At 37.3% G+C, this 22297-nt stretch overlaps 1 protein-coding gene and 1 non-coding gene across 2 annotated transcripts in view; one reads left to right on the top strand and one right to left on the bottom strand.

Annotated features, from left to right (window-relative positions):
- LOC121296705 (low-density lipoprotein receptor-related protein 3-like) overlaps positions 1 to 5416 on the bottom strand; it is a 38300-nt gene extending 32884 nt beyond the window's left edge. Inside the window, exons 1-2 of the mRNA XM_041222475.1 lie at positions 4504 to 5416; positions 2068 to 2115 (exon numbers count right to left, since the gene is read on the bottom strand). Of these exons, the coding sequence (XP_041078409.1) occupies positions 2068 to 2115; positions 4504 to 4630 (175 nt within the window). The 5' untranslated portion in view covers positions 4631 to 5416. The remainder of the gene's footprint in view (positions 1 to 2067; positions 2116 to 4503) is intronic.
- A 14818-nt stretch (positions 5417 to 20234) lies between these two features.
- On the top strand, positions 20235 to 20308 carry trnat-agu. The gene has a single exon. It is a non-coding gene; the product is annotated as a tRNA-Thr (tRNA).
- Positions 20309 to 22297: the final 1989 nt, after the last annotated feature.

The following is a 22297-nucleotide window of genomic DNA, read 5'->3' as shown; positions in this document are numbered from 1 at the left end:
TAACTTCAAATAAATGGGTTCTCTAAATTAAAATGAATGTTTCAGTGTTACTTTGGGCCAAAGACAAGAACAGTACCCCCCCCCCCCCCCCCCCCCCATTAATGTTACATTAATTCTACCTTTGCTATAATCGCTGTGTCCATTTAATCACACTTGTATTTTATGATAAAGCTTAGTAAACACCTTACGGTCTAGTGTTCTACAAGTTACAGTATGAATGTACTACATGCTACACCATGCAGTTTTATTAGTTTGTCAATCATCGTTAATGCGATCATGTAAAATTCTGAATTTATCAGATACTGTACAGGTGGTTACAGTACCCTATATAACATTTTTATCAGCTCACAGGCCAGTCTTCAGGAAACTCCTCTCCATGTTTTTTTCATCTGATCCAGGAGGACGAAGACAGCCCTCCTCCCCAGTATCCGGTCCATGTGAGGTGGTGCGACCCCATAGGCTTGGTTAAAGCCATCTGGATGGTGCAGGGGACAGTCTCTTTTTACATCTAGAATAGAACGTCTCTATTTGGGGACAGATCAAGCCATTGTTCCAAAAACAGAAACAAGCTCAAATTAATATTCACAGTCTGTATTTCTGGCTGTGCTACAGGAAGTTGAACGGGAATCTGCTAAAATGTTTTCTAGTGAAAATACTTTGGCATTGGCACTAAACGTGTGAACTAACCCCCCCCCCCCCCCCCCCCCAAAAAACAAAACAAAAAAATCTTATTTGTTTTTTGACAGTTTGTTCATGTATCCACCAAGACTTTGCCATGAGTTAGAATGAAGAGGTGATCAATCCCTTTAAGCAAAAATGGTGACTACAGTATATAAGAAGTTTACCAGCTTGGCGAGAAAATATTAACACACAGAATGAGTTTTCACAGCAACATGTTATACTGTGGAACTCACAAAAATATTTTGTATTCCATTGATAAGAATAGTGTTAATTAAAAAAAAGTAACATCAGCACTGTTCACTGTAAAGATGGATCACATTATAAAGTTGTAAACATACACAATGCACTGTTCTGTAGACTATATCGTGCTACATAGCTGCATGTCAGAAATGTTTTCATACTGTACAGCAACTATATTAATGTAAAACGGGTCTCATGCTTTTATTTCCCTAAGGGATATTAAAGTGGGGTGGAAGTCCGGTGCACCGTATGGCTAAAGAAGCAAATTTATCAGGAGCTTCTCCCTGATTGACTCCCATTATCCAAGATTCTAGCAGGGACACTGCAATGCCGTAATACTGGAAGTAGAGGTTGCCATTAAAAAGTTACATGAAGAAGGTTTCACCATTTACAGAATATGCGCAAGGGCAGGTTAGTAAGATTTCTAAAGGACCAGTCAAACTGGATTCCTGCTACACTCATAATAATGACCCTCGCAAACACATACAGTGGAAAACATAAAACAATCAGACAAGGACACTGCAAAATTGAATTATTTCACATAATACTTTTAAAGAATAACATCACAAAACTATATCACTGAGGCTATAAATTCAATTCTAACAGAAGTTAATTTTAGACTCCCTTCTTTTAAGTGGAAGATAGATCCACTTCCTCTAGTACATACACAAATAACTGACAAGCAATAAACAACCACTCTTCACATTGTTATTCATGGAGCGCAAATCAGGTTTCCACAGCAAAGCCAGCTGCCACAGGACCCTAACTCACCAGCCTCAGTGACTTTAAACTTTGTCGGTCTGGGATCAAATCCAGTTACGTCAGAGGTTAAGCTTGGTGGTCTCAACTTAGCTCCAGTATTAGTTCAGTACAATTGCCAGTCTCTAAATCAGGGGTGTCCAATATCGGTCCTGGACGGCCACTCCACTCTAGGTTTAAATAGGTAAAATGAGACAATTAACTAATTCAGGGTCTGGCTGGAGATTTAATTGGTTCAATTGAATCATTTAGAACTAAGACTAGGGCTGGCAGGGCCAACCTTGGAAATGGCAGGGGCTAGATTGAGGCGTTCTCCATGACTGAACTATGCCTGCTAGCACTCTACCTAACAGAAGGAATATTTGCAGGACAAGTATAGACACTTACCCATTGTTATTGCAGTAGATTCGGTTCTCTGAACAATGAAGAAACCAGCTGCAAAAACACAAGATCACTGCATTAATCCTATTGATAAAGAACTAATATTCTTTGTGTGCCAGCCAGGCAAGCATTCAGTAGTGTGCAGTGGGTTAGTGTGCTAAACAAACAACAAAATACACAACACGGTTCATCAATTTGCTGCACATCAGTTTTGCTATTTTCAAATACATTCTAGACAGCTGTTAGGTGGAAGGCGAGTGTACCGTTACCACATCGTTTTCTCACGCAGCAGAGTACATACATGCAAGTAATTAAACTAAGAAAGATTACTGGAAACAGACACAGAGGGATCATTTTTTTTTGTAATGTAAAAATGGACATCATTGTGTGGTAGTGCAGCTTCAATTGAAGGCAATTCAAATGTGCAGAGTCCAGGATGGTGTGGTATGTTTGCAGTGCAGATTTAGGAGAGAAAATACACTGGGTGAATTCACTTGGAACTGCTTTAAAAGAAAAAAAAATACATTTTTGCTAGATTTAAAAAAAGGAAATGACTGGAGAGGTGAAGCAGAGTTCAAGTTCAGCCAAATCATTTAACACTGAATATGGTATAACCCAAGATGAGAACGAAACATTATGGCCCAATTCACAACACCTTAACTCATGTCTAGACAGACAGTAAAAATACTAACAGTTTTAATGACTTGGTATTAGATATTAATGCCACTAACTTGACAGACTTCTACATATTATATAGACTTATACAGTAAAGGTATAATACAGGGTTTTTTTTTTTTTTTTTGGGGGGGGGGGGGGGGGGGGGGGGGGGGGGGGGGGGTACTTTTAAAAGTAAACTCCCACTCGCCAATGTCATTAGTGTTTGGAATGTTAAGATCACTCCTGCCATGGTGTCTTGTGACATCATATGGAACCTATTCTAGCAGCAAGTGAACCATGACATAGGCCTAATCCTTCAGTCTAGAGGTAGATCATCACTTTTTTTTTTTTTTTTAATAAAAAGACTCATCCAGCTATTTCTGTTCTACTAAGAAAATAAAAGAAATTACTTAATCTGCTGTGTACCTGCTGAAAATTATTGCTTTCATTAGTCTTGGACAGTTTTGACGAATTAGGATCATTTACCGTAAACAATACATTGAACAGCATTATCTTTGTATTCAGCTGATTATCCCAGATACAGACGAGGCAGAAAAACTCTGGTACTTTAACCTCGAGAGAATATGATGCGCTCCACATTGTCATCTTTAACTGTGGCCCAGGGGGGCAGCTGGCATGATAAATCTGCATGAAGTGCCAGCTGAGCTGTATGAATCACAGCCCTCAGTGCAGGTTATTCTAACACACACTTTGATACAATGAAGGCTATGCTGCTGCAACTTTAAACACTTCACAGAAATAAAGAATTCCACAAGCCCCTTGCAGACAGTGATGATGCGCCAATCAGCTATTTACCACATCCTGCCAGGAATGGATGTATTATTTTGGCTTAATATTTCTGGGCTTCATAGGTCTGGACCTGTTTGAGGGTCCAGGTTGAGTATACAAACACAACACCATTTATACAACAAAAAAATATTATTCATTACAACACAAAGATGATGTCCAATGAATTGCAATATTGGATTACCCAGCAATAAAGGGCTAATGTCATTCTAATGAAGGGGCTATCATCTCTATTTACAAGTAATTTATTCAGTATTATAGCTGGGTGAATAATACCACAATGGCCATCATTTCAACTTAATTTCAAACTAAAATACAATTACTTGGTGTAATCAGTGACAATCCCATATCCCACCTTGGTTATGCATCCTGTCAACTTTTCTAGGCTTATTCTAGTTTCTTTACATCCCAGTCCCAGCTGTATCGACATTATGTGAACCAAATCAGCATGGTTCTGCGACTGATTCCAGCAGTACACGGTTATAAATGGCATATTTAAACTCGGTTGTATTTCAGGTACCCTAACATAAGCGTAAAGAGGCACTGGTGTTGTTATTGAAAAAAATGTAATCTAGCGCTATTTATTTTCTATATTGGCTAATAGCAACCTATATGATGTAATATTTATTGTTTACAAGTCATGGCGCACGTTAAATACACTTTTGCTGAAACCTGATAAAGCTAAATGAGTAACACAGTTAATGACGGACAACCAGGTCTTATTACACACACGTTAAAATAGAAACGTTGGGTACTGTACATGTGTGTGAATATTTGCTACTGTAGACACAAACACCATTTGCACTTTTTGTAACAATTCAATTTAAATGTCGTATTCTTCTACACTGTATGACGTTGAAAAATGTTAAAGCAAACACTTTTGCATATGTATCAATGTTTACAAATCAAAACACAACAGAATCAACTTTTCTATTTTGAATGCAAGAAAAAAAGGACATGAAAGTAAAGGACTCTCACCAAAATAAATCAGAACTATTTGACGAAATATCCATTTTAAACGAAGAATCGGCGAGGTTCCAATCGTCTCCATCATTCGAAATTCCCAGAAGATTCTTTTGTCATCCTGAGCTAAGGATAAAAGCATTTGCCACTTTCCTTGTGTTGTAATGTGTCGTACACTACGATCACTTCAGACGATTTTTTTAATGCAGTCTCTTCATCATCACAGGGCTAAGTACAGCTTATTGTAGCGTAGTCTCTCTCAGCGAGCGGTCGGTTGGTTATATTTTTTTCCTCGGTAGTGCCACCGTCAAAAGCTGGAAATAACTGGTGGCTCTAAATATATTCAATTGATGTGACTGACATCTTTCTACTGTTCTGTCCAAACCAATCGGCTAGTCTTCAAGAAATACCGAATGTTCTGCTTTACGCTCCATCGAGGTAATATAATATAGCCACTTTTACGGTAATGTATTACTGTTTGATTACATTACCATCAGAACAGATAATAATAATAATAATAATATATAATAATAATAATAATAATAATAAATAATAATAATAATAATAATACAGTTTAACCTGAAACTGAAAGCCAGCACCATTCATTCCAGCTGGCATGCACACACAAGCAGCATGCAGCAGGGACTGTCGCTTTTTTTCGTCTCATTTTCTTCTAGAAACATATTAATAAATCACAGATGCATTAGAATAATAGTAAATAAAAATAAACATATATGTTATCGTCCTTTAGTTTTTTGTTTGTTTTTTGCCACTGCTGTTGCTTCGTTTAATAACATATGGACCATAACGTTTGTTACAAGTAATGTTTGAGTGTGGACAGTTTCTGCTGCTGAGGAATTAAAATACAGCAAGCAAGAAGCAATGGCACTGCCTCGCTCGTTTTCTGTATAATGTTTAACTTCCTGCCTGGCGGAGCCACAGTAAGTATATCACGTGGCTTCAGCCAGGTGAGAAAGGAGAATCTTTTTTTTTTTTTTTTTTTTTTTTTTTTTTAAGAGGTAGAGGTAACACATTTTATGTCATAAATTATATGAAGGAATTGTTGTAAATGCCATCGGCGTTTGTTTGACGCTTTCTCCGTTCTTTTTAAATGTTGCTTTTAATTTAGGCTGTTTTATTAAATGTGACATTCAGATACGCCCCCACGTGGTGGGAGGGCCATATTACACCCAAACTGCGAAATGATGATCGAACACTCCAGTTTAAATACAGCATTGGGGCCCGGAAACAGAAAGCAGGAGCAAAAACAGATGTATTGGTTTAATTATGACTACAAGATATAACTAATGCAGGCACAAAACACACACACTAGATTAATCGATAAAGAAGTACGTGATTAATAATTTAATAAGAAACAGAAATAAGATATATTAAAATAATATGTAAATGTATATGCGAATAAATATTCGTTTTTTAATATATTTTCCAATATACAATATAAACATTTACTCTTGTATAATAATACTAATGATAATCTGATACAACATTTACTCTTGAAACAATTACGTAACTGTTCTACTGGTTTCAGAGCGGTCTGTGTGTGAAGACTACTGATTTTCACTTTTTGCAGAGCTCAGTTCTAGCACACGGTGTTATCACACGCGTGGTACAAGCAAGCAATATTTAATCTGTAAAGAAAAAAAAAAAAAAAACGATACAAACTTATTCTGGTGAATTATTTTAAATTACAATCTTATTTATTATAATTACAATGTTATTTAGTGTCTGCTTATTAAAGTTGTCCCAAGTTTAGCCTGCAGTATACTGTATTTCTATAGAAACAGACGTGTCGATGCTTCAGGTATACAATAAGTTTCCTTTTGTACTCTGTCACCCTTTGAACAAAACGGATGGCATGCTCCTGCCACTATACCTGCAGCAGTAGAAGGTTATGGTTGTTAACTGCCAGTGTAGCTCAGGGTATCAAATTGTGTTGTTTTGTGATCCAACTTTTATTACACAGAAACAGGAGATGGATGTCAAAAAGCCGTTCTTTATTCGGTTATTAGTCCAGAAGGTTAATAATAAACCATGGTTAAGTGGCCCTTTAAAAAATGTGCTTTTATTAAAAACTAGTTAAACTAATATAAACATAAAACTGACCTTGTATTCGCTGCTGTGCTTTCCACATAATTAATTTTGGATTGAAAGTGGTGCTCTATGTGAAATTATGTATAAAACCTCACAAAAAACATCTTTGTTTCCAGCACAGTTATATAGTCACACAGTCAGATAATATAATGGTACAGTAGTAACTCAAACATCAAACTTTGTACACTAGGCAAGCAAACTAAGAACATTCTTTAACCTATAGCAGAGCTAGCTTATTAAAATGAAAACATGGGTGCTATAACATGAACCTTTCAAAACTGCAAATGTTCAGGAATTATTTTATTTGCTTCACACACTTGCATTTTCCTATGGGATAAATGGCAGTCTTTTATATATACAAATTTACATTTGCCTGTTCCAAGTCACTTTCAGTCATGATGGGCAAGACAGATCTGATAGACTTTTATGGAGGTCTCACTGATAGGGCTTGGTTAGCAGGTGCTTATGCGTCTTGCTCAAATAAATCCACACATTTGGCTGCACTGCAAAGTACTTTTTATCATACACTCCTAACACACCGTGGCAATTTTTAGCATAGTCGTGACTCCGCCTGTTAATTAAACCCTGATTTATAAACTTGGGTGAGCCCTCAACCCTTCCCAGGAGATGTTATTCTCCATGTGAGCACTAGCTATTGACCCATTGAAACACATTTGTGGTATTATATATATATATATATACACACACAGTGCTGTGCAGAAGTCTTAGACATGTTGCATTTTTCTACTCTGATGCATTATGGGCATCAACAATTTACTCAAAGCCTCCACCAGTATTTTTTCTACTATTATAACAACCTTGATTTAAATAAAGAAGGAAAAACATTGAGTGAAATTGCTCGCATCACTTGATTTTCAAGGTGTGGTATCTGAAGCATAATCAACAAGTACAGAGAAACATCATCGGTAATTGATAATCCCAGGACAGGAAGAATCAAAACGCTGTCTAACAATGATGAGCAATACTTGAATATAATATCCTTAAGGAATAGAAATAAGTGTCAGATTTCACTTACTCTTTTTATTTACTGTATATCTATCTATCTATCTATCTATCTATCTATATATATATATATAATATATATATATATATATATATATATATATATATATATATGCTCTGAGCACACTCGTAAACTCGGGAGACGTTCAAGGAGGACAGAGATGTTCAAAACTCCTGTAATTGGTGTTGTTCATGCATTTAGCATGCTATATGTCCAGACAACTTTTTAATTTTCAAGAAAATCAAAGACTCATTTAATTTGAAGTTTTAATGAATCTGAGAAGTAGTAGTGCTCTTTTCGGTTTATTAAATACTTTAAAAATTGATCAAGTGGTTGCAAGCAACTTTAGATCCCTGCTAATAGGCAGCCTGGGTGTTTCCACTGTCTTTACAGGTTTAACAACATTAGTACTTCAATAAAGTAATACAGATATGGTTATCATATGCTTAGACTTCAGGCTATAAAACGCAAAAAGCTAAAGCACCCACTGCTACGTTCTAGAACATTCAATATACCACTCTCTGCAGCTACAATATAAATCCTATACCTTAGCAATGCATCAATATAAAAGCGTACATTCAAATATATGTTTACCTTCCAGTATATGAAAGTGTAGTGTAGTATATATTGAAAAATAGGAATTGTCATCAAAAGACAGAGACTTGACTTCGACCAAACAGCAATCAGTTTTTTCAAAGATCTTCAGAGCATGGACCACACAACTTGTAGTCAGCAAGTCGCGCGATACTTGACTGGGGTTTTACCTTGGTTGTTATAGGATTTTCCCTCCATTGAATACTGTATTGTATATCAGGAGTCCCAATTAAACCTGATCATCAATCTGCCATGACAGTTCTTATCTTTGAGTTAATGATATATTCTAGAAGGATTCGGTCAACTCTTTTTAAAATGAATTGGAGACAACTTCTTTCCAAAAAATATTGGAACATGATTTAGCTCTCTTTTTCCTAACCCTTCATTTTTTTAAAAAGTCAGGTGAATCACAGTTCACAGGATCCCTGCTACAATACCACACAATACCATACAAGTTTATATGTGTATTCAGTGGCACTGGAACCGTTTTTAAAGTGGGGGTGCTAAATGCCATTTAACAAAACTGTAACCCCTGTATATGATGGAAGCCAGATATGCAGCACAAATAAGCAGATGCAGAGCTTAATCTAAAGAAAGTAATTACTGTACTCTACTTTCTTATAACAGAGCTCTGACAGCAGCTAAGCTGCCAGTGCCCTACAACCAAGTTCAATTTTACACTAAAATATAATTTCTGTCAGTTTACTCATAATCTGAAGATATTAACAAAGACACCTGTCAAACAATTCTACAAAGTGTATTTTAGTGTTACTACATGTTCCCCAGTTGTAGAGCCCTTTCCTGGTAGTCCACAAGCCTCTCTAGCAATAGTCTAGCTAAAATATCATTAGGAAACTTATTAACACAATAAGCATGCTTCTTCTTGTAGAGGTAAACCAGTATTGGATTATAGATCTCTTGTCGCAAAATAAAACAAATAGGTGATTGTCTTTTTCCAGAATGGTCTGGTATTTAGTTAACACTGTCTTCTATACAGCAAGTCATTTTATTTTATACATTAAATATGTAAAAACTATTTGTAAGTGTTCCGCACGCTGTAGATGATCCTGGTCCAACATGCATGCTATCCGAAGATGTTGTTCTTCTGTAGCTGATGCTGTTTTTATCTCACTGTTGACCAGTAACATTGCTTTGGGCTCACTGAAGCCTGGAAATCGCTGCCCTCTTCTGTTAATCTTAATCTGACTTCACTCTCAATGACCTTTGATTCCAAATCAATGGTGTACCTAGAGTACTAGCAGTACAGCTATGGCCAAAAGTTTGGCATCACTTAGAATTTTAGGATTGAGGCATCATTTTAAAAAACTTAGTATACCATACATATTTATCTTCATCATTATATTTAAAAGGGAACTTCACTCATTCCTCTGCATATAATAGCACTGAAGTTTTGACGTTTAATGGGGGTTTAATGATTCCCGTTGTTGCCTTTATTCAAGAAGCAATTAAAATGTATGGCAGATGCTTACTCATCCATGTAAAAGCCAGCCTCCATCACATGTATCTACACAGGATACAGAAAAGTGTATAATCCCAGTTGATCATCCAGGGTCTGGTTGTGTGTAATACAGAAAAATATCTCCTTCGCTAGTAAAAGTCTGTGTGTTTCGTGTACTCCTAAGCAGTCCTAAAATTTGCACTTAAATATATATGAGAACAAAAACAGTAATAACGACGATTAGGAACACGTTTCATGGGATACTAAACAGATACAAAATAAATATTTTTCACAAATGGAATTCATTGGAAAAAATAAAGAATTACAGTCATTTCTTTATTCTTTATAAATGGCACTATCATGGAAAAGAGTTTGTACAGTATGTATATCAGACTGCGGTCTATTTCATCTAAACTAGTGCCCACAAACCAACTCTAGAATAGTGCTGATCTTTGAGTTTTAAAGTAGAACTACAGTCATTGCCATCACTGATCTCTTCATTCACAGGATCTCCTTTTTGATGAATCAATTTTAATGTAATTGTATTTTGTAGTGTCATTAGAGAACAATGATAATGCCCTCGACCTTATGAGAAATACACAGGGCAGCTGTTATAAATGTATTGGCCCTGTGTGTCCCATGGTTAAAGTCTACATGCTTTTTAGAAGGAGATGCTTTGACACCTTCAATTTAGGAGCCTACTGGACACCATCTAAACTCCATAAAGAAGGTTCAAAGATGACATTGTGTGTAACGTGTAAAAAAGATTGGTCTGGTTAAAAATCTAATGAAATAACAGTGTTATTATTGCTGGCATTGATGGAGGACATTAATTGTTTTCTATTTTAAAGGAGGAACTAAGTTAGCCGGTGATCAAACTCCACTCTCACTCAAGTATCTCCTCCTTAGAATATGAAGAAACATGGTTTGCCTGTGAACAATCACTCCAGCAAAACTGGCAGACAACGTCCACACTACAACCACAGCAGGTAGGGTATACTGTATATACCTGGCTAGGTATAGGGTAAGACTGGGTAGATAACAATATTTTTAATGCATCATGGTTCTAGTTCAATGATTGTAACAGATCAGTTTAATAGATCTTCTAAACAACCCCTTATAAAAGTTCACTGATAGTAATGCATAGTAAAGTGTCATACAAGCACAGTAAACCATAGGGAGGCAAGGTACAGCAAAACAGTAAGAACTAGCCATCTTAAAACACAATACATGTAGTAACAGTGTTCAGAGTGGATAACAGACAGAGATTCCCCTTGTCATATACCTGGTGGCATGACGAAAGAGGGCTGTACTGTGGAAGCATGGGAAACATTTTCAAGAGGCTTGTATAGTTAACAGTAGTACATGTAACTTAAGGAACCATTGAAGTACAGTGGACCTGTCAAATTATACTTAAGAATGTGTGGTTTTAAAACCTTAGGGACATCGCAGATTAGTAGTTTAGCTTCTACAGATACATTAAAGACACAAAGACTAAAACCAACAACAGACTCAGATAGCTTTCTATTACATTTCCAGCTCCATGGTCAGAAAAAAGAAACAGACAAAACAGTTTAGGAATTCGGTGTACTTGTAATTTTAATTGCCTGACCTAGGAAGGGTACAAGAGTCAGTTTTTTAAGTGCATTATTTACGAGTGTTGTCACTTTAGCAGGCATTTACAGAAGCCACAGCATTGACTGAGTATATTGGGATAAGCGGTAAAATAAAACCATTTCAGATATTTGAGTAAATTGTTCCCCAAGGTCTGGCTTGTGGCCACATTAGTATTATACCAGTCTGTATGCAATTATACATGATTCCCTTCACAGAATACTTCCATTCAGATTTTAATCAGTGTATTACCCTAAGACCCAACAGAAACCATAGCAAACACAGCAATACCATAACTGGCAAAACAACTAATTTAGAACAAATCTGGCTCACAAATCTTGTTCTGATACGGTAGCACCATGTTTGTATGGTATTGATATCATTGCTATGTAAAAATAAAAATGTTCCCACAGTGGTATCATTCTGAAGTGCATGCCATTGTACCACTGGCCCTGATACGAAACTACTGCAGTGTTGCTGTGCCTCTGCCTGTCTACCCTGGCATTAAAGATAATTTGTTAAGGGTTCTGTGGCTATCTATTAGTGTATTTAGGTTTGGATGGGTTGTAGAACAACGGGGAATGGTATTGGTATACCATTCCCCATTGTTACAATGCTAATGGTATTTACAATGTATTTGTGCTATTAAATGATAACCCCAAGCTACTGTCAGCTCAGTAGTTGTTATAAGCTGCAAAGTGCTTACCACAATGATTCCCAGTGTATCATTTTTTACAGACACAATGGCAGCTTTCAGTGTTCAGGTGTCCCTTGTTGTGGCAGATCATTCCAGATATTTGTGTTTGTTGTATTTCTGAAAGGAGCTAAGGTATGGAAATGTGTACATGTGAATCTGTAGTCTGTGTCTGAGGATAGCCTCCTGAGATTCTCATGGTTGTCTGGCTCTCAGTGAACAGCAAGCACACAACAAACTGCAACAACAGCTGAGGAGAACAGAAGGTCAGTGGGCGTCCTACGATCCAACGATCAAGCCAATTCCCTCTTTAAACCCAGGCGCTCGAGAGCAGATGTTGGAGAGCTGCCAGCCCCTGCAAGACAGGCCAGCCCTACAAAGGCCAATGTGGTTAGTTAATGACAGGAATTAAGGTGTTGAAGGGGAGTGGAACATTATACTTTCCAGGGGAAATTACCAAGGATGTACAAGATGAGTTTAATGTGTTTCTTTCAAAACTGCACATTTGATACCTACATAGCAAAAGGAGTGTACAATGTAAGAAATGTGTATATATTTTTAGTTCTATACAACAACTTCAATGGCTTAAGAGAATTCTCCAATTCTCCATGCCATAACAATTCCTTTAGAGTCAAAGTAAAACAAGAACAAGTGATTTTAGGCACATCATTCAAGTTTTGTTTGTGAATCTCCAGAACCAACAGTTTTTAACTTACAACAGTGTCTACATTGAGTCGTATAATGCCACAGTTTGGTTCGTACAGCGTAGAACAGAACCTGCAGTCCTCACAGGCCTCTGTAACATGCAAGTCAGGTTATTGCACTCTTAGTAGGACATTAAAAGCTATTCACAAAATTCACAAAACTTTGACTGCTTTAAGGAATGTTTTGTTAAGGACTGTTTTTTCACACTTAAATCAAGTTGTCGGTTTTCTCGACTGTTCCAGGGAGGGTTTATTAGTTTATTCTCATTTTTCAAAGTCCTGTTTAACCTAAGAGAATGCTTACAAACACTGCTTAATCAAACTGTTTTCTGAATAGGGCCCAGTATTGCAGTGAAAAACTAATTATTACTAATAGTATTAATTCATTCCTGTTTTTTTTTTTTTTAACTGTAGTTCTTCTGGTTCAGGATTCCACAATTTTTACATTGTAACAGGCAATCTATAAAATAAATAAAATACAAGTTTAATTGTGCCCCTTTTTAGCATTCGGATCACTATTTTTGACCATTGGTAAGAAAGCAGACATTATATACAGTTCAGTTTGTTTATATCCTCTCAATGTGGTTTTAGCTTGAGCAACACAAGTTTTCTGTCCCTGCATCCCCATAGCATGCTTCTGCTATTGCATGTATACTTCAGTTTATTGCAGTATAGCCTCCCTAAATATGAAGCTTAGTGTTTCGGAAAGCTCTGTCTACAATAAGGTGCTGGTATCCACTAAACCAGTGGTTCCAAAACTGGTGGGCCAATGGGGTTGCAAGATGTTTTCAAGGAGGCCACAGCATAAACATAATATTTTCTCCCAAATGACCCAACACCTGACAAGGCACTGTTCCCCAGCTCATGGCATCAATGTGTTTATTTGGATGCTGCTGTTAAGCGCTTGGGGTTACTCAGAGTGACCTCAGCTCCATCGTACATCGTACATTTGTAATCTTCATTTCCAAAAAGAAGGAGGCGATTGTAATGGAATTAAACTTTGTGTTGGAAGTTTTCACTTCTGTAAGATAGAGATTCAGTAGAACAGACAAGATTTGAGTAAATAAGTTTAACAGTTTGCAAACCCGAGAACAATCTCAACACATGCAGGTGTTAGAAAAATTAACAATGTTCTGACCCCCCACTGCCAGTAAGCATAATATATACCTTATAACCTACAGTTATTACGAGCCAATCACAGAAGCTTAATTCAATATTAGCAGATAGCAACAACTTGGAAGATTAAAATGAGACCAATCATAACAACTTATTTAAATTGCAAACACCCCTTAAAAAGTAAGTCGGTGACATTTCTTGTGAAGTGCCACGGAAGCAGCTTGCGGTTGCTGTAGAAATAGAACTTCCTCTTTCTAGCTGAATGTCAGTACTTTTTCAATTCCTTATAGGAGCCACCGGTCCTTCAACTAGAAAGAGGAAGTATGTTCACAAAACAATTATCGATAATAACACATTATTATTAGATGATAACTATTTAAAATTAATTTGCTATAGCTCCAGCTAGCAGTTTTATTCCTCCTGACACCATGACCATCTGTCTTGTCAAGTAGGCTTCTTGCAGTTACAAAAAAAGAAAAGAGAAACATGACTACATGTAGACATTTCTGGTCTACTTTAGACTAGCAATAACAGGATGCAGGTGAAGGGTAAAGGGGAAGGGAAATGTCTAGGCTGTAAAAAGTATATTTTTTATTTCTAAACAAAGAAAATGAGCTTCAAACTTCTTATTACGTTGGTATAATCCCTTTTTAAGTCACAGAGGCTAAGCAAACACATGAATAAACAGCTCAGAGGTTAGTACATAAATTGCATAAGATGTCATTTTCCCACCACAACTTCCAATTGAGTGGATTCCCTGGGTGACACCTCCTTCAGGATGTCATGGGGGACCTTGAGCCACGAACATTCAGGAACCTTCGAACAACAAAACTTGAACTGACTGGAAAGTGTACAAACTGATTCTTGTCACAGTTTCCACCAAGACACTTGAGAAGTATTACTTAAAGTCATCACCGCTGCTGGTATTTCAAGTCAGTTGAATTTCACAGGTCTTACTGCACAATCCATCCTCACACCAGCCGTGTTCAGTGTCGCGTTTTTTGCAGGCCTTTCCCTTTATGTATGGTACTTTTGGATCCAAGCCTTTGTTTCCCCTGCAGTAAAGATATATTTACTTTTCTTTATTACATTTTCTTCTGGGGGTCTGTGGCAGGCTGGTGAGTGGATACAGGCCCAGAGACAGTCTGCAGTTCAAAAAATCCTAATTTTATTATAAACAAACACAAAAATAAAGTGCACTAGGGCAAAATAAAGATCTTTAAACACAAATAGAAAGGTAACAAAACAAAACTTGGCTCTGTGGACGGCGGCTCCTCCTCCCTCTCTGGCTCTCGGAAGGTATCTCCACCTTCTTTATTGGAGTGACTGGGGCTTCTCCCATGTCTACCGCCAGGTAATTAACCACCATGAGGGCAACCTCTGGGAAGGACGCCGGGTGGTGTTGTTCCTCCCACTGTTCCCACCTCTCCCTATCTCGACGCCATAGCGTGTTGATAACTATGGGGAGATCGTGGATGAGGTCTGCCTCAGGGTGCATCAACCAGTCCCAGATCTCCTGGGACGGTGGTGAAGGTGGTGCTGGAGGTAGTGGGGTGGCCCCTGATGCCCGGGGTGAATACTGCACCTCTTCCTGGGCCTGGTTGTAGGGGCATCCTGCCCAGTTGTGGCCATCCTCCTCACACCGGTCACACCAGTTTGCCGGTGGCACATCTGGGTAGGACCGCCAATGATGGTCCTCCTTCCCGCACCAGGAACATCAGGGGAAGAGGCTGGTCGGGTCCTCCAGCAGTGGCTGCAGCAGCTTACATTTCTTCAGCTGCTTTTCCTGCCTTTGCCACTGTCTGCTTTTCTTTCCCCATTTAAAAAAATAAATAATTATTTTATTATAAATAAACACAAAAATAAAGTACACAAGGGCAAAATAAAGATCTTTAAACACAAATAGAAAGATAACAAAACTCACAAAAATAAGGTTTCCAGGCTAGGCAATCCCTTCACTGGATTTAGCAAAATTCTAACCACAAAAACCACCAACCTGCTTCTTCAGCTCCCTCCTCTTCAATGAGAAGCAGAGGCCTCCTTTTATGTCAGGTGGCTGGGCGCTGATTGATTGTTAATTAACCTAATCAACCCCAGCCACCTGAACATAATAAACCCAGGCAGGTAGGGGAAATTAACCCCATCCCTGCCAATTTAAAAAGGGCAGAGACAAAGGTAAATATTCCAGGACATCTCAAGCTATTCAAATAGCCACAGCCCACGTACTGTGTTCTTGCCCAAACAAGCTGCAAAGGAGACACAGTATGGTTTGTCACGAGTTCATTAGTGTACAACAGTGCAGTCGTTTATTATACGATCATGAGGTTACAAGTGTGACGACAGCCCCTATTTCAACACGAAAGAACATTTCCCAAGGGAAACAGGAATCGGTCTGAAGAATGGCGTGTGGGAGGGATCGGAGCACATTAAGAAATGTTTGAACTTTTGGAGGTGTTGACCAAAGGTATGGAATTGTTCTATGAAATGGTCCGTAACCTTTTTAGAAAACAGGATAAAACAATAGAGGCTGTTCAGCTCTTTTATTATCTATCAGACCAAAAACAAGAAAAACCCTAAATGTGCTGTGTTTTTCCTACACTTTCCCTGGGCTTAGCCTACTTTTATATAATATATTGCTGGAATATTTTTGCTTTGGTATTATATTGCGAACCCGTAGGGCCTTGAGCCTATTTGTCACCATGGCAACATGACTCAGCATACCTCATTGCCAGGGCAGGTTGATCCATGTTGTCACATTTTCTATTCCCGGGTTTATGATGGAAATACAGCTTTAGCTGTACACTAAAGAAATAATATTTTGTCATTGAGCTATCAAACACAGTCTTGGCATTTTTCTTGGAGCAATATCTCAGAAAGTGCAAACATTTCTCAATGTGCTCCTGTATATACAGTGGCTTGTGAAAGTATTGACCCCCCTTGGCATTTTTCCTGTATTGTTGCCTTACAACCTGGAATTAAAATGGATTTTTTGGGGGTTTGTATCATTTGATTTACACAACATGCATACCACTTTGAAGATGCAAAATATTTTTTATTGTGAAACAAACAAGAAATAAGACAAAAAAACAGAAAACTTGAGCGTGCATATTCAATTCTGACCAGTTTCCCAGTCCCTGCCGATGAAAAACATCCCCACAGTATGATGCTGCCACCACCATGCTTCACTGTGGGGATGGTGTTCTCGGGGTGATGAGAGGTGTTGGGTTTGCGCCAGACATAGCGTTTTCCTTGATGGCCAAAAAGCTCAATTTTAGTCTCATCTGACCAGAGTACCTTCTTCCATATGTTTGCGGAGTCTCCCACATGCCTTTTGGCGAACACCAAACGTGTTTGCTTATTTTTTCTTTAAGCAATGGCTTTTTTCTGGCCACTCTTCCGTAAAGCCCAGTTCTGTGGAGTGTACGGCTTAAAGTGGTCCTATGGACAGATACTCCAATTTCCGCTGTGGAGCTTTGCAGCTCCTTCAGGGTTATCTTTGGTCTCTTTGTTGCCTCTCTGATTAATGCCCTCCTTGCCTGGTCTGTGAGCTTTGGTGGGTGGCCCTCTCTTGTCAGGTTTGTTGTGCTGCCATATTCTTTCCATTTTTTAATAATGGCTTTAATGGTGCTCCGTGGGATGTTCAAAGTTTCAGATTTCTTTTTATAACCCAACCCTGATCTGTACTTCTCCACAACTTTGTCCCTGACCTGTTTGGAGAGCTCCTTGGTCTTCATCGTGCCGCTTGCTTGGTGGTGCCCCTTGCTTAGTGGTGTTGCAGACTCTGGGGCCTTTCAAAACAGGTGTATATATACTGAGATCAAGTGACACTTAGATTGCACACAGGTGGACTTTATTTAACTAATTATGTGACTTCTGAAGGTAATTGGTTGCATCAGATCTTATTTAGAGGCTTAATAGCAAAGGGGGTGAATACATATGCACGCACCACTTTTCCATTATTTATTTTTTAGAATTTTTTTTAACAAGTTATTTTTTTCATTTCACTTCACCAATTTGGACTATTTTGTGTCTGTCCATTACATGAAATCCAAATAAAAATCAATTTTAATTCCAGGTTGTAAGGCAACAAAATAGGAAAAATGCCAAGGGGGTCAATACTTTCACAAGCCACTGTATATTGCTCCTATATATATATATATATATATATATATATATATATATATATATTTATTTTTTTTTTTTAATACTGTACTGTACGTATCTGTATATAGTGTCCACAGCTGGATCCAGTGCAACTGCTGCTTTCATAGTTGTACCATCTCTCCCCATCCCACCAATCCTGTACTGCCTGCATGGTCCGTGTTTCAACCTAGAAAGGGGATGGCATCAGCTATAGGGTGAATTGATTATGTCCAGCTCAGTGGATTTTTAAATGACTTATGTTCAAATAGAAATACCTTTTTTTTTTCTTTTATGTCTCCTAGTTTCTTCAGATGTTCAAGTGAAAAAAAAATAGGGTGCTATTTGGAATTTTCATCTCATGAAAATATTTGAGTCCCGAAAATAAAATACTGCAAGAAAACTTGCAAGCTGATTGGATAAAACATTGCCTGAGACCTCAGTAGAACTGAATACAATGTTTTTGTTTAACTGCTTTCCTCCATGGAAGAATTCCAAAATCTTTTAAATACCTGCGTAGCAGGTATACCTGCAATACCTGTATTCAGATGCAGCCAATCTGGTCTATACAGTAGTTGCAGCACAATTAAAACTAAAAGTTATTTACTGCAAATCTCCATCGTGTATTTGTTCTCAGACATTTAAGTCACAGGCTTTTAAGGAGTGTAAAGTTGTTTACAAACCGTTTTTTAAATTGTTATTGTGATTTAGAGTATATAGCTTGATTGCTTACTGAATTAAGGCGAGCAGGACTGGCGCTCATGAATTTGTTCAGATTCTGTCCGATTCCATTAAAGGGAAGCTCGTCTCTCTTGAGGTGCCCAAGCTTGAAACCACACACATCAGCCCTGTCTTGAGCCATGCTGGCCAGCTCATCCTGCCCCTCCTAGAAAAGAAGGTCAAAGATCAATTCATAGATGTGACTAGCTGCAGAAGAGCTCACAATACATTTAAACTGGAATCTGTGGGCCCATATTTTTAAAATGTCACACCCTGGGAAAGCTCCATGGTCTTAGTGGGTAGTTAAAATAGTGAAATGAAATTACACCTTTTACTTTCTGTAGAAATACTAAATAGAAACTTGCAAATGTATCTGACAAATATTTAGCATAAAAATGTTATAAAGGAAATATTTAATGTGTTGCTTTGTTAATCAAATTAAGGAGTTAGTGTGCCCCTGTTAACCAAATTAGTACTTGCTGATAAGTAAATGGAAGACGAACTGCATTTTAGAGTGAAATTAAAAAATACGTTTTTTTGGAGTTTTTTTTTTGTTTGTTTGTTTTGTTTTTAGCTTAGCTGCTAATGCAGAACATAAAAAACAAAGTATTCCTGATCTGTGCGGGAATGAGTGCTATCACGTTCCATTTTGATAAATGACTTTTTTTCTGTTTATTCGATTCGTAACAGTTCCAGCTTCTAGACTATCGTTTTGAGAAAACATCGTTTTTTAAATAAGGTCTCTATTTAATGTTATTGACATCGGTGTTTTTTTTTTTTTTGTTTGTAGCCATCACAATACCCAGTTAGTAAAAAGTCATACCAAATGGGCTTATATGTAGTGAACGATATTCGTAACCTATATTAACGCTACCTTGTCCTGGGTGTAAATGAATATAAAAAAAACTATTATATGAACAATAAAATAATTACAGCACACTCCAGTATGAAAAATAAACACATTTTAATTTGTTTCCATAGTTAGAATCTATAGTCCTGCTTGAACAGTATACGAAACACATTCTTTACACAATATATTTCGTCAAACACACACACACACACACACACGCCAAATTACTGTAAAGTAACGAATGTATGCTTACTTGCAACTGAGTATTCAATACTGAATATAAAAAGCATACGCTATTGTTCGACAAGGCTACCTTACGAAGGGGTTTCCAAACACTAGAAATTGTTTAATTAGTATCATTATTATTGTTCTTTGCTTTAATTTGATTAATGATTTCTCATATTTTTTTTTTTTTTTTTTTTTTTTTATGTCAATTTAGGTCGTGAAACATTGCAGCTTTATTAACAACATGCTCATATTTATACCCATGTGCTTTCTTTATTTTATTATATATATTTTTTTTTATTTTATTTTATTAGTAGTATTATTATTCCAATAGAAATGCCTACCGTTTTTGCAATTAATAAATAAATAAATAAATAAATACATTTTTAAACGCACATTCGTTATAATTTTTATCCTGCCAAAAATTGGTTCTTCCGCTAGAGCACCATCTTATGTCACTGTGTTAAAGGCATTTTTCTGCTCTTGCTCACAGCGGCGTCGTGGCTTAGATGGTTAAAGCGCCTGTCTAGTAAACAGGAGATCCTGGGTTCGAATCCCAGCGATGCCTTTTACTTGGAGTTCATTTTTTTCTAATTATTTAAAAAAATTAAACAATGTGCTGGCACTAACAATTGTACAATTTGCTTGTTAAAATGAGTTGTTTTTGACAGTTAAACTTAAGGGCGCATTTGTGTAAATAGAAATCTTACATATTGTTTCATTAAACAGTTTTTTAAAAAATGTTTAATGAAATTGTAATTGTATTCATTTTTTAATTGGGCGGCCATAACCATACGAATACTGTAAGTTTTAATAGTATCCTACCTTTTAGTCAATCTTGTACCTGCCATTCTTTTGTTCACGGCGTTGCAGATTGCTAGGACTGGCACTAGGAGTCGCTGTGCTTGTTTTTTAAGCTTGAGACGGGAAACGAATGCTGTATAACTGTATTTAGGTACACACGAGCAGTGTAATTAAGTAGATAAGGTTTATTAATAATGTCCACTAACAACGGCCTGTTAAAATAAATAAAACTAGCAAATGTCATTTTACATTCTCACACAAGGTTACTTAAAATTGCTTTTTTTTTAAACTTCATATGAACAGTTTGGTAATGGCAACTGAACATTTGAGTAACATTTGACAACTTGGCTAAAATGTTAGCAAATATACATCCAGTGGGTCTTTAAATTAATCTTTTTATTTCTATAGAAAGTAAAAGGTGTATTTCATTTCACTATTTTAACTGCTCACTATTTTAAATATATGGGGCCACAGGTTCCAGTTTAAATGCATTGTGAGCTCTTCTACAGCTAGTCATCTAATTGAATTGGTCTTTAACCTTCTTTCCTAGGAGTGGCAGGATAAGCTGGCCAGCATGGCTCAAGACTGGGCACCCCAAGAGAGACGAGCTTCCCTTTAATGGAATCGGACAGAATCTGAACAAATTCATGAGCGCCAGTCCTGCTCGCCTTAATTCAGTAAGCAATCAAGCTATATACTCTAAATCACAATAACAATTTTAAGACCGATTCATAAAAAACTTTACACTCCTTAAAAACCCCTGATTTAAATGTCTCTGAACAAATGCACGACAGCGATTTGTGGTAAATAGCTTTTAGTTTTAATTGTGTACAGCATGTGCTGCAACTACTGTTTCGGTATTTTATTTTCGAGAAACAAACTTTTTTCACGAGGTGAAAATTCCAGATAGCACCATATTTTTTTTTTTTCCACTTGAATGTTTTAAGAAACTAGGAGACATAAAAGAAAAAAAGGTATGTCTATTTGAACATAAGTCATTTAAAAATCCACTGAGCTGGACATAATCAGTTCACCCTATAAGCACTGATGCTGGCCCTTTCTAGGTTGAAGCATGGACCGTGCAGGCAGTACAGGCTTGGTGGGATGAGGAGAGATGTTACAACTATGAAAGCAGCAGTTGCACTGGATCCAGCTGTGGACGCTATACACAGGTACATACAGTACAGTACATATACCTCGCTTCTCCATCCAATTTTGTATAGGATCAGCCTCTAGACCAGGGGTCTCCAACCCTGGTCCTGGAGAGCTACTGTGGCTGCTTGTTTTTGTTTCATCCAACATAAAGTTACTTTATTGAACCAATTATTGGCTTAAATAGTCAAGACTAACAGGTGTTCTAAGTCTTTATCCACTGATAATGTAAAGACACCTATAAAACCTGCTGGATAGGGGCTCTTCAGGACCTGGGTTGGAGACCCCCGCTCTAAACCATAAGGTAAATAATAAAACTAGTGATGCATTCAAGCCAGGTAGTACCCATTTAAAATCTAACTTGATGTATATTTAAGGCATCACTGGGATTTAAACCCAGGAGTAACTGTTTACTAAGCAAGTGATTTAACCATCTAAACCACAGCACCACTGGGAGCAAAAGTAGAAAATGCCTTTATAAACACAGTGACATAAGATGGCACTAATGATTTCATGTGGAATTGTCAAGGAAATAAATTAGCTACAATTTTTGGCAGGATAGAAACTATAATGAATGGATCTGGGTCGGGGTTTTTTTAAC

The sequence above is a fragment of the Polyodon spathula genome, chromosome 21, assembly GCF_017654505.1.
Source record: "Polyodon spathula isolate WHYD16114869_AA chromosome 21, ASM1765450v1, whole genome shotgun sequence".
In the NCBI taxonomy this organism is placed as follows: Eukaryota; Metazoa; Chordata; class Actinopteri; order Acipenseriformes; family Polyodontidae; genus Polyodon; species Polyodon spathula.
Note: the sequence above shows the minus strand (reverse complement) of the source record. Positions and strands in the feature narration are given on the sequence as shown.